Here is a 13,580-nt window from a genome sequence, read left to right on the forward strand (position 1 = left end):
TGTGAAGTGGTTGAGATGGATTTTGTTGAACAGTGTTTTATCAGAGAGGGGAAAACATTGTGCAAAGATGTAAAATAGCACAATACTGAGGAGAAGAAAAAACCTGGGATTAAATGGACAGAATAGAACAAAAATGTAAAGAAAAAAACAGCAGCATTTTGATGTTTTTGTTAACACAGCACAGAGAAGCTGTTAGGCAAAACTCCTTTGAGCTTCTTGTTTTTAAACTTACAGTATCCCAATGCCCGCGAAAATGAATATATTTTGTAATGCTAATGTAAAATACATGTAAAATTGCTATGCCTGATAACTAACAATATCACAAATATAAGCTTCTACATTTTCAAAAATGTGAAGAAAAAAAACATCTAATTTGGCAGTTTGTGTCATTGCTAATGAAGATGTAATAGACATGTTGGGACCAGCATTTCAGAAACAATTATGTATAAGATATATAGATTTTTTTTCTTTAAAAAAGCAGAGTAAGGATATGTGTAAAAATCTTTGGCATAAACACTGTCTGCATGAATTGGTCTCAATATGATTAATTTAGTCCTCTACATTATATGAAAACATTGACAAATGTTGAAAACAGAACTGAAAATATTTTAAGGCTTTAATTCAGTGACACTTGACAGAATTACATTATTTGTCACATGCACACCCATTCATACAAATATCAAGGACAGCACAATGAAAGAAGAAAAAAAAAGACACATTTTAATATGTCTATCCGTCTTGTCATGTTTGGGATTTTCAAATCAAACATTCAGTGTCTGATTTACAGAAAATGTATATTGTTCCAGTTAATCTTGTATGATAATAAGCAAATCTTCTAAGCAAAATAAATTCAATGACACAAATGACAAATTAATCTACTTTTTTTATTACAATGTGCTGTGTACAAATCAGAAAATTTGCTAATTAGATAAATTAATACAGAGTTGAACAATTTTCTTGGAATTCACTTAAATATCTATTAACTCCCATGGTACTATACATAATATTCTTGGGCATGTTTGGGTAGCTTCATAGTTACTTACTGAATCTAATCAAGGTGACCAGTAGCCTATAAGCAGTGTATGTATACGAGTATTGTGTTAAATATGTATAAACATAATGCTACTAATATCTCCAATTCACAGTTTTACTTGATTAACATTGACATCATTTTTGATAGTATCTCTACAACCTTTACTTTAGATTTGTTTTTGTTTTGTTGTTTTTTTACTTTATTCTTCAAACTTACTTAGTGTCTAAACTAGTAAGAGCCATGAACTGAGTAATGATCTCACAAACTGTATTCAAATAAATTGGCTGATGCTTGTAGGAGTGTTCTGAGACAGCTCCCCCTCTCTATATGTGGCTCAAGTGCACTGGTGGAGTTCAGCATAGTGGCCATAGCTTACACCGATGAGAACATTTATCAGCATCTGCCATAGTGGTCTAAGAGTCAACAGAGAGTTGAGAGGGTATACGGACCACAGGCCCTCATATAACCCTCATCTTCTGTTCCTCAAGTAATCACCACACTCTGCAAATCTTCTCAGGCACCATGTTGGTGTTTTTCTGGCACTGGAAGGCTTTGGCAAACTCTGGGAAGTTCTGTAATGACCCAAGAACTCTGTACAAACAGAAATGGCAAAGTAGTGATTACCAACACATTCTGACATGAGTCTGAAAGGCATAAAACAGAAGTGCATGATTGTCAGTGAAAGAAGGTACCTAAACTTCCCTGGACTGTGGACTTCAGTTTTGATGGAGTTGACAGCATGCTCTGGTCTATGTGTTCCACACCAAACCTTGTATAAAAAATTAAAAAATAGGGGTTGTTCAAAAAGCTTAATTAAAGCATTCCTATTTGTATTCATCAGACTGGTCATATGCAGGAGTTCAGAAGAAGGTAAGCTTTGTGACAATGTTGATATATTTGAGCCTAAGGGTTTATTGGCATTATGGGCAAGATTTACCAAACAGGACAACCTAGTGTGAGTGATTTAGGCCCAAAGAGGGTTTGCGGTGGTGCAAACTGTTAGTAAATCTGGCCTCTTTGTGTTGTCATGACAATTAAGTTGTAAAATGTAATATAACCTAACATTCAATGTTAAAATAATTTTTGTGGTAATCAACATTATGCCACAAGTGCTGTCAGTTGATCTTAACTTCAGTGGTACTGAACCTGGAATATTCCTGCAAGTTCTCTAATTAAGTGTTTCACCTGTGCAAAGTTAAGGAAAAAGAGTTGCTCGTGATTGAGGTCAATTCCAGGCAGAGGAGCCTCTTTTCCATGTTTTTTCACATAGTTCTGGTAGGCCTGAAAAAGTAAGCACAGTGATTCTGATGAATCTTGGGAAGCAGTTACTGAAAACAAACCATTGTCTCTCAAATCTCTAAATAATAATTAACATCAGACATGAAGTTGTATCTCACAGCCAAATGCCTTCTGAAGGCTTTCCTAAGTGACAAGTTTTGGAACTATATATTATATACTGTTGACTATATTTGATGGTTCAGTGAAGCCTAGTATTAAGCACACTTTGGAGTGGCCTAGTCAAAGTCCTGACCTGAATCCTATTGAGATGCTGTGGCATGACCTTAAAAAGGTGGTTCATGCTCGAAAACCCTCCAATGTGGCTGAATTACAACAATTCTGCATAGATGAGTGGACCAAAATTCCTCCACAGCGCTGTAACAGACTCATTGCAAGTTATCGCAAACGCTTGATTGCAGTTGTTGCTGCTAAGGGTGGCCCAACCAGTTATTAGGTTTAGGGGGCAAACACTTTTTCAGACAGGGCCATGTAGTTTTGGATTTTGTTTTCCCTTAATAATAAAAACCTTCATTTAAAAACTGCATGTTGTGTTATCTTTTAATAATATTTAAATTTGTTTGATCTGAAACATTAAAGTGTGACAAACATGCAAAAAAATAAGAAATCAGGAAGGGGGCCAACACTTTTTCACACCACTGTATATATATTTATTTTATTTTACCTTCAAACTAACTCCTTTTGACTGCAAAGACTTGAATTATGATCACATTTCAAAATGACTGAACTTTTGTCCCCTTTTGGAAGTGAGAAAGCATATTAAACTAAACCAATTATTCTAGCAGTAAAAAGGGACGTCAAAAGAAATGCAGTGAAGGCTAAGTTGCCCTCTCTTTACTTGATAAGACTGGCGAATGCCCCCATTGTCGGCAATGTTCTCCCCAAGGGTATTATTCCCATTTAACTGTTCACACAAAGGACAGAAGAGAGAAAAAAAGAAGAAAGGGGATGGAAAATGAGACAGAAATTTAGATGTCTTTCTACATCTCAAAAAAAAATCACAGCTTATTCTAGTTCCAGGAAAACTACTTGTGTAACTAATAAGGTCCAAATTACTGCTGTCAGAAACTCGCAGATAGCTATAAGGAACCAATGACATGAAAGTCACAAATGGTAAAAACAAACCTAGCACAGTAGGGTAGATAGAACTATTATTTTTTTTAAACCATGTTTTCTAAACGGTATGGTAAGCTTTATTTGACTGGACATCATGTGCAGCATAACTATCATATTTGTAATACAAAATTATAGATAATATAAAAGAAATTGAATTTTAAAAATGGTCATGTTCATTATAGACAGTTATTGAATACATTTTGTCCATTCGCCAAATCCCAAGAGTAGCTTCCATACTGGTCCACAATGCATTTGGAAAGCTCATGGAATTTCTGAGTTGAAGATTTAGTCCACCAGTCTTTGAGGTCACCATCTTTATCAAAATTACGTCCTGAACAAGGAAAGAAATATGGAAAATTAACCCTGCAACACTGTTGTATGACAAAATATGTAAGGGAGATCTGTTTGGAGTCTGATACCATTGTCATCAAAGCCGTGAGTGATCTCATGCCCAATGACCATCCCAATGCCGCCATAGTTCAGAGACCAGGGCTGACCTTTACCAAAGAATGGTGGCTGAAGAATACCTGCAGGAAATACTAAAAGAAAGCAGATAACTTGAATGAATTCTTCATGGTTAGACAAAGCAGATTATTATTATAATAGTTACTGCTACATTGTGTAAATGTGATTCAAATACCTATTTGGTTTCTGCTAGATGAGTAGAATGCATTGACAACAGCAGCTCCTGTGATCCACCTTGAATTAAAGATGCATATCACTTTAATATTTAATTAGAGCTCTTTATTCGTTAGGGTTTTATGACCGTTACTAAACTGGGAAAATGGAAACACTATTTTAGAGCACAGTTATACAATCATATATCTTATAAGGTCTTACTCTTCTTTGTTCACTTTGATTCTCAGTTTCTTTAGGCGTTTCTTCTGACCAAACTCCAAGTTCTTTAGAATGTTTTCAAAGTATTCTTCTGCACTGTAGCTTAACTAATAGGAAAATGGAAGATTTGCACAACAGATTAATTTTCAATTATTTTAATTAACATTTATCTTTTTAATTCACCCTTCATCGTGTAGGCACTCACATCTTGGTATTCCTGGTCCAGGTATGTGTTGTTCATGATATTTTGTGAAAAACCAATTCTTTCTCTGATTGCTCGTGCCTGTAGTGAAGAAAAGTAAAGAAATGGTATTATTAATGTGTCTTTGGTACAGCAAAAAGTCAATTATCAGCAAACTCTTTATTTCTTTAGTCAAGAAAAGATTTCTATTGAATGAGCATTCAAAGATACTTTTAGTCATGTTCTGGCATTTTTGATCAGCAGTGATTGTGCAGTATCATTAACCTTTAACTTGAAACATAGAATTAAAAATAAGCCTCACCTTCTCCTCTGCAGCTTTCTTAGTTTCAGCATCCATCCAAGCTAGATCATCCAGATTACTCACAAATACCTCTCTGATGTTAGTGATCATCTCATCCATCTGAGGAAATCACAAAGGACATCATCAGACATCATTTCTCTACAGAAATCCCATACACATTCTGGTTGGGAATTGTTTAGTAGGTTGTGCTCATACTGTTCATCCTTTGGATTAAATTACTTTTCCATGTTTACATTAAACATTTTTTGTACAAGACCAAGTTTCAGTGTGGTTTAAACATGTAGCTAGTATGCAGGCCGAGATCCACAACAAACATCAGTCTTATCTATAAGGGGAAAACATTTATAAAAAAAACAATTTTGTGTTCTTTATCACCCATTTAAAACCAATGACCTGTGCATAAATACCAAAACTGTATCTATTCTATTTATGTTTGACAATGATAAAGTTATGGGAAATTGGAAAAAGAATCAACTATCTGTAAAGTATGTTCACACTCTGCATGATGGATTTGTTTTAACTGGAACTTACAAGATATCTTGTTCTCTCATGTAGCGTCTGGACCAATCAAAAACACAATTTTTCATTTGATTTAACAAATCAGTTATTCATTAGATTAACAAGTCGTCACAGACCCCTCACCCAATAGACTGGGCGCCAGGATGTCTGTGAATGACCACAGGCCACTGGTTACCATGGCAACCATGACACCTTTGCTAGACAATAGCCATTTACGACCTAATGGAATGTGAGTAGGGAAAATCACTGCCTTTTCCATAGGAAGAGAGACAGTGCACAGTAGAAATGGACTATTTTCTAATTAATCCAGAGGAAAACCTTTCTTTGAATGAACACACATATCCTTCAGGTCATTGTGTATGTTATCTTTGAGATTTTATACTGTTTTATGCAGGCTTATGATGGAAACACTTTCATGAAGATTCTCTGACTCAAACTGGTTCTTTTTCATCAACCAACTTCAGCAAAGATCAACTTGAACCTTTGGACTGCATCAAGCCATTCTTTCAGATAGATGAGACGTGCAAGTATTCAAACTTAGTCTTATTAATTGATACATTTGGTATCATTTGCACCTTTTTACAAAGGTGTGTTTGAATTAAGTATCTGATGTTTCCTTCAGGCGGTAGATCTGCTGAATATGCAAATGGTTCCATAACTTCATATTCTTATTTTCTCTCCTCTTTACTGAGTTAAGCTTTAACCCTTTCCTATACCAACTGAATGCGGGTGTGTGTGTGTGTGCGTATGTTAGACCAGTTTAAGTGTTTATGTAGTTAATAAAGTCTTACATGTATCACACTTGACGTTGTTCATTGTTTGCGGATAACTGGAGTCACTTAATCATGCAGATTTATGCTACAAGCTCTGTGTAGAATTGTACAGTAAGAAAGTAATTTCCCTTAACCAGGAAATTAACATTCTTAGAATTGACAGACAGTTGACCCTGAGAGGTCAAGTAAATATCTACAGCGGATCTAAATATTTATAATTAATTATAACTAGTTATGATTAATTATTCATATTTCCCCATGAGCTGATTCACTACACTCATTTATAAAACTGGTAGACTGAGAGACCACTGATAGTTCACTGCATGTTGTTCTCTGACAGATAGACAGTGCTGGATAAGGCTAGTTATTGACATATGACTCGGTGTGAATATCTGTAACATTATCCTGGTGACCTCATACCCACTGGCACGACATTGATGTGAGGAATGATTTATGGGTGGGCCTTGTATGGGCCACCTGATCATGGACAAGCACCCACAATGCTAACACTTGCTATTATGCATGTGCTTTTGTAGGCGAGTATAGTCATAAACCCAAATGCTGCTGACATATGCCAAAAAAACAAATGTCATCAAGCAAGCTGATATTATTCACCAATCTACACAGCACATCCTTTACATTAAATTATTGTACATGAGGCTATTACATTACATTGTCCATTTAAATAAAAAAAAATACTAATCTTCCTGATGATTTCTTTCAGTAAATGAAGAGAATTCTACAATTAAAGTGTTTCTTCAGCTACATGCACTTTTATATAAGTCTTAAGTCGCTGGGGTATATTTGTAACAATAGCCAACAATACATTGTATAGGTCAAAATTATCGATTTTTCTTTTATGCCAAAAATCATTTGGATGTTAAGTAAAGATCATGTTCCATGAAGATACTTTCTAAATTTCCTACCGTAAATATCTCAAAACTTAATTTTTGATTAGTAATATGCATTGCTAAGAACTTCATTTGGACAAATTTAAAGATGATTTTCTCAATATTTTTATTTATTTTTGCACTCTCAGATTCCAGATTTTCAAATAATGTATTATTTGAAATGTATCTTGGCCAAATATTGTCCTATCCTAACAAACCATACATCAATGGAAAGCTTATTTATTCAACTTTCAGATTTTGTATAAATCTCAATTTCATAAAATTGACCCTTATGAATGGTTTTGTGGTCACATATACAAGGGGTTGTTTATATACATAAAATTTCTCTCTTTTTTTTTTTGAAAATGATTTCTATAAATTTTTCAAAAAATATGCTGACCCATAGTTGTAATTTTTACCAAATTTTAGTGAACTTGTTTACCAAGGAGAAGCCACTTAAGAGCCAATGAGATTAAATGTGCAAAAGATGAGGCAAAAATATCAATTGTGAGCAGAATATTTATACTGATTATCATTTCCAGTCAAGTTGTAATAGTAAATATTTACTATTATTTAGGTTACAAATGTGCATTTAGATTACAAATATTGTAACAAAGCAGTATGCCATTTTATTCTAAACTTTTTTAAATGTAATTTCCACAAAAACTGTTAAACAGACATAAAACACATAGGTTGAGATGTGATGGAATTGTTTATGTCAGGCTTTTGCAAAAATATATGCATGCATGGCTGCTGTTCGACAATGTTAGTAGAAAATTGAAATTAGTGAGTGTGATTTTTTTTACATTTTCCTATTCCCAGAGGCTATATTTGAAGAAACGTCTCAGGTTACCCATGTAACCATGGTTCCCTGAGAAGGGGAACGAGACACTGCGTCCCCTGGAGGGCACTTTGGGGAATGCCCTCAGCGTGACCGGTGTCTGAAGTGCATGTGGAAACACGACAATGAACTTGTCAGTGGCCCATAACGTGTTACTTGTGCGACCAAGAGTATAAAAGGGCAACTGTAGCACACGTCATCAGCTTCTTGTCTGAAGGAGACGTCCCTAACCTGAGACGTTCCCTATTGAATGGGAACTCGCACTGCGTCCCCTGGAGGACACTTTGGGGAACGAATCCCCACGCCATCATGCTGAAGGAATGACTGCCTTATCGGCAGCCATAAGCCAGGAACTCTAAGAAGTTCTTATCCCCCGAAACACAACAGCAACTGCCAACACACTGTAAGGGTCAGAGTTGATGCGGGCAAGTCACGGTCACCCATCAACGTACAGTTTTACGTTTCACAACCCTAAGTGCGAAAAGAGTTTTGTGTTTTGCCTGATTGCACAATAGTGCTAGGAATTGGGAACGCGAGAGGCGATACTACCCCTCTTTCCAGACGTTAGTATCTTGAGGGTCACAGCAGGAGTGGGACGCAAGTCGCGGAATAGCCCACCATCTCCACCTACCTCTCATCTGTGAGCGCAAAACAGAGGGAACCTTGCACTAACATAAGGTAAATATAAGAAGTGGGAACACAAGAAGCGGTGCTGCCCATCTACTTCTGAACGTTTTGATATTGTGAGGATCATAGCCGAAGAGGTGGGCCGCGAGCCGTGGAATAGCCCACCATCGCCACGTACTTCTCACATCTATGCACACAAACGGAGGGAAACCCCTCCTGCGCTATCACATGGTAATTTACAAGAAGTGGGAACGCGAGAAGCGGTACTGCCCATCTACTTTTAAACGTCTTGATATTGTGAGGATCATAGCCGAAGAGGGGGGACGCGAGCCACGGAATAGCCCACCATCTCCGCGTACTTCTCACATCTGTCCACACAAACGGAGGGAAACCCCCCTTGTGGTAAGCACCGCAGGTCATAAGAAGTGGGAACGCGAGAAGCGATATAGCCCATCCACTTCAACCGTTATAATCTTGTGAGGATCATAGCCGAGGAAGTGGAATGCGAGCCGCGGAATAGCCCACCATCTCCGCGTACTTCTCACATCCGTGCACAAAAATGGAGGAACCCCCGCTATCACATGGTAATTTACAAGAAGTGGGAGCGCGAGAAGCGATATAGCCCATCTACTTCAACCGTTATCTTATTGTGAGGATCATAGCCGAGGAAGTGGGACGCGAGCCGTGGAATAGCCCACCATCTCCGCGTAATTCTCACATCTGTCCGCACAAACAGAGAGAAATCTTTCCCTGCGCTGGCACACAGTAAATTAAGAAGTAGGAAAGCAAGAAGCGTTACTACCCATGTACTTCAAACCATATAATACTGTGAGGATTACAGCCGAGGACGTGGGACGCGAGCCGCAGAATAGCCCACCCTTCTCGCATATATCTCACAGTGTTAAGCGCAATACAAAAGGGGAAGTGCCCTGCCTTATTGTATAACAAATTAAGAAATGGGAATGCAAGCTGCAATACTGCCCATCTTCTCAACACACCCATAACAATTCGTATAACAGAGAAAGCTGAGGGAGAGGGACGCGATTCGCGGAATAGCCCACCTTCTTCAACACATCTCACAACCTAACACCGATACAACCGGAAAGCCGCCGTTGTACTGGGAAAACTGCGAATTGAAATTAGTGACTGATCCCCACTACATAACAAAATTGTAGTAGAAGAAAAAATACTTTTCAAGTTGCAAATGACAACAAACTAAAAACAACGTTCAACTGCGGCAGTAGGGCTTTCGTTATTAACAAAAGCTAACAGTAAATCAAATTAAAGCCTTGGACTCAGGGGCTACGGCTTGCCTTTCTTGGCTTCGATAATTTCCCTGAGATCCTGTCTCTGCCTTGGGGGAGGTCGCTGCCCAGCGCCCCGACTCCTCGGAGGCGGGGCTCTCGCAACTACGCTCGCCTTCTGATTCTGCCGCCAGCTGGGCCTGGCGGCAGGCTCAGCTTCAGGTGGTTGATCGAAAGGACGCTGCCTACGGCGAGAGATGTAGTGCTCAAACGCCGCTGACTTAACCTTCGCCTCCCTGAACTTACAGACTACTGTCTCAACAGCAGCTCCGAAAATCCCAGCAGGCGAAACCGGGGCATCAAGGAGAAAAGACCTGTCCTTCTCCTTTAGCCCCGACAGGTTAAGCCATAAATGCCTCTCCGTGACAAAGAGTGCCACAAGAGAGCGGCCGATGGCGCGAGCCGCTTGCTTGGTTGCACGGAGAGCAAGATCACATGAGCGGCGGAGCTTCTCGATTTCAGCAGGAGCCACGCCCCCCGCCGCATCAGCGTCCTTTAGCAGATCCGCTTGGTAAGCCTGCAATACAGAGATAGTATGCAGGGTACCGCCCGCCTGCCCAGCCGCCGCGTATGCCTTGCCCATGAGCCTAGATGTAAATTGGCACGGCTTCGAAGGCAAGGTAGGAGCCCTCCACGAAGAGGAATGGAAGGCTCAGAGGGGCGGAGCGTTTATGACCTGCTAGGAAACACTCATCCAGACGGCCACTAGACTCGCGTTCCTGCATCTCCGCTGACCAGTCCAGGGATAGCCTGGCGGTGGCGTGGGTCATGACGTCCAAGAGTTCCCTATATGCGGGTGACGAGGAGGAGGCGGGTTGTGATGTCGCCTCCACCTCAACTCCTGTCACGTCTATCTCCTCGGAGCTAGACCGGCCGAATTAACATGCTCTCTACCGGATCAGAAGAAACCGGAGACCGGGCTTCCAGATCAGGTTTGAGAGCAACAGAGCTGGCGACCGAGGAATGGGATAGGGAGAGACCCGTCCCAAGCTCGTCAGCCAGATCTAACTGCGAGCCCCATGAGTGCAGACGGCGCTCTGCCTTGGCAGCAGCGGGTCCAGCACCACGAGGCCCAGACGCTTGGCTTCCGTCCTCTGTAAACAGAGCCAAGCGGGAGCGCAGCTGTTTCACTGCGAAACGATCACAGTGGGCACAACCGGCTCCCTCGAGAGCCGACCGTGCATGCTGTGCCCCCAGACACACCACACAAAGCTCATGAGAATCACTAGGTGTGATGTACCCTTCACACGGTGGGACACATCTTTTAAAACTGCGCTCAGACATTTATTATTATTTTTTTCAACGTTCTGTCACACACGCACTCACAAACAAAATGGCTGAAGACAAGAAGCTGATAACGTGTGCTACAGGTGCCCTTTTATACGCTTGGTCGCACCAGTAACACGTCATGGGCCAATGACAAGTTCATTGTCGTGTTTCCACATGCACTTCAGACACCGGTCACGCTGAGGGCATTCCCCAAAGTGTCCTCCAGGGGACGCTGTGCGAGTTCCCATTCGATAGGGAACTGTGCAGGGTGCTGCCATGTACATGTGGTGGGCTTGAGGCCAGGAGAGTCCAGTGATTAATGGAGTATCAGATAGTGTGTTTTATGACAGGTGGTACTGGTGCAATGCTCAGCTGTTCTTACATGCATACGAGAAAATGGATCCGATTTAAATCGTACCACACAGGACTCAAGAGTATGTACAAACATACACAAGCACATTTTCAAGAGCCATTATAGGAATATACTGCACACATACAGCTCACCATGTCTTTGCTATCTCCTGCAAAGGCTTCCTCCACATACAGTCTCCCCACAGCATTCTCCATGTTGTTGTTCACATAGATGGCACACTGTCTCCAAACTGCTGGTTCAGAGGTGGTCCCATAGATAGCCTGAGAGAGGTGGTAGCAAGATTATAAATGTGTATGAAATTATGCCTGTTAATTCACAGTTTGAAATTTTTTTTTTGCTCTTTACCTTTCTGAATGCTTTCCTGGTCTCCCTGTATTTCCTGCTCAAACCAGCCACCAGATTCATAATGAAACGCCACACCATGTAGTTCTGAACGTCCCTGCACATACAATCACCGAATGAGTTATACTGTATGTACAGTCATGTGGAAAAATAAGTACATCCCATGGAAATTGCTTTTTTGACATATTTTGACAAGCAAACATTTGACCCTTTTTTAAACATTGCATATTAATGAAATTGATACACCCTAACAAATGGCACATTAAATTGATATTTTGTAGAATTCTTCACAATTTAAATTGAAATTGAGCTTAAAAAAACATATCAGTCAAATGGAAAAAGTAAGTAGATTCAGTAAGTAAAAAAAAAAATGGGAAAAGGTGAATTAGACTCAGGTGCCAGCTATTTTGCTATTAAGTTGTGTGGTGTCATCATGCTACAATCTCAAGAGTTCTGCAAGGTCTTCAGAGAAAAAAAAAAAAAAAGGTTGAGGATTCCTATAGGAGTCTAGAAATTAATTTAAAAATATCTCCACGTTATTTTAAATACATCATTCCACTATAAGAAAATCATCTACAAGTTGCTCACATATTAAACGTAGAAATCTTTTGTAATAATAAGTTTAGAAGTTTGCGAGCAGTGAGCACCATATGCAATTGCATACTAGAAATATAATATGAGAAGTAGAAGAATGCATGTGAAATTACCTCTTTGTGTACTTGGCAAGGACAGGGTTCAGCCTCTTAAAATAGTTTGGGGCATACACAATAACCTCCTCACTGTCTGTAATGGGAATGCCAACTGTGTCCATGATCTTATTAGTGAAGAGTGTCCAGTTGAACACCTGAAAAGGAGCAGTGCAGACCTAAATGAAAATCCATCAATTCATTGTAGTTTTTATGAGGATAAGATAATATTACTGTTCACTGCATGGGAGTTGAAGCTTTTTTTAAAAAAAATTATTATTACCCTGGAATCAAACTCCAGAGTGAAGTTGTTGTTCAGGATCTCCAGAGGCATCTTGTTGTAAAGTAGAACTGGGTTGTTTCTGTCCTCTGGTGTGTCTGTTGCCTGTGAAGACAAGGAGAGCATGAAACTGCAAAAAGGGTGACAGCATTTCAGAGGATGTGAGAAGGATGTTTAACAGCTTTTTGTCCAGTTATTTCAGTCTCTTCACTTTTTACGTACAGCAGCCCAATCCCCAATACTGTAATATTCTTTTTGAACTGTTTGAAATGCAATTGCCTCTTGAGTATTTAGAACATAACTTTGCTGTGCACAGTCCTCTAAACCAGTGGTTCTCAAACCTCTCCATGAAGTACCCCCAGCACTGCACATTTTGTATGTCTCCCTATATCTGTACACACTCACTTCGGGGCTGCATCCGAAAACTTAGGCAGCTGACTTGCTGCCTTGCTGCCGTATGAGGCAATGACTTTACAGGCAGCGTTTTTGCACGAAGGCACCTCATGAAACTGATTTCAGACAGGCTTCTGAGGCAGTGTAATGGTTTAATGATCTACAACAAAATAGAAAGTTTTTTGTGATAACTAAACAAATATTTAATTACTATAATACTGATTTCTCGCTAGAAATAACATCAAAAGTGCAAAATGTTAGTCAGAAATATACATTTACACACAAACTGACCACCAAAACAACTTTCAGACGCCATCTTTATTTTTTAGCTCAACCGTCATGCAGAATGGAACGCACAGGACTGTGGGATATCAAAGGCAGTGAAGGATACATCTATAGGGTGACCATACGTGCCATTTTCCCAGGACGTGTCCTGGCCAGGATTTCTATATTGCCTAAAATATCTAGGTTTTGGCTTTGTTTGCGTGTGCATACCGA

General features: G+C 39.6%; 1 protein-coding gene across 2 annotated transcripts in view; it reads right to left on the minus strand.

The window, feature by feature from the left end:
- Positions 1-356: 356 nt before the first annotated feature.
- Positions 357-13,580, minus strand: part of LOC107548962 (neprilysin-like) — a 47,583-nt gene continuing 34,359 nt past the window's right edge. For both annotated transcript variants that reach the window (XM_016229843.1, XM_016229844.1), the window contains 14 exons: positions 12,693-12,794; positions 12,431-12,567; positions 11,727-11,820; positions 11,513-11,641; positions 4,786-4,884; positions 4,488-4,565; positions 4,286-4,389; positions 4,086-4,144; positions 3,865-3,984; positions 3,643-3,776; positions 3,168-3,233; positions 2,219-2,314; positions 1,726-1,802; positions 357-1,624 (listed from right to left, as the gene is read on the minus strand). In XM_016229843.1, coding sequence (XP_016085329.1) covers positions 1,525-1,624; positions 1,726-1,802; positions 2,219-2,314; positions 3,168-3,233; positions 3,643-3,776; positions 3,865-3,984; positions 4,086-4,144; positions 4,286-4,389; positions 4,488-4,565; positions 4,786-4,884; positions 11,513-11,641; positions 11,727-11,820; positions 12,431-12,567; positions 12,693-12,794 — 1,395 coding nt within the window. In that variant the 3' untranslated portion in view covers positions 357-1,524. The remainder of the gene's footprint in view (positions 1,625-1,725; positions 1,803-2,218; positions 2,315-3,167; positions 3,234-3,642; positions 3,777-3,864; positions 3,985-4,085; positions 4,145-4,285; positions 4,390-4,487; positions 4,566-4,785; positions 4,885-11,512; positions 11,642-11,726; positions 11,821-12,430; positions 12,568-12,692; positions 12,795-13,580) is intronic.

This window comes from Sinocyclocheilus grahami, unplaced genomic scaffold (genome assembly GCF_001515645.1).
Source record: "Sinocyclocheilus grahami isolate Dianchi unplaced genomic scaffold, SAMN03320097.WGS_v1.1 scaffold358.1, whole genome shotgun sequence".
In the NCBI taxonomy this organism is placed as follows: Eukaryota; Metazoa; Chordata; class Actinopteri; order Cypriniformes; family Cyprinidae; genus Sinocyclocheilus; species Sinocyclocheilus grahami.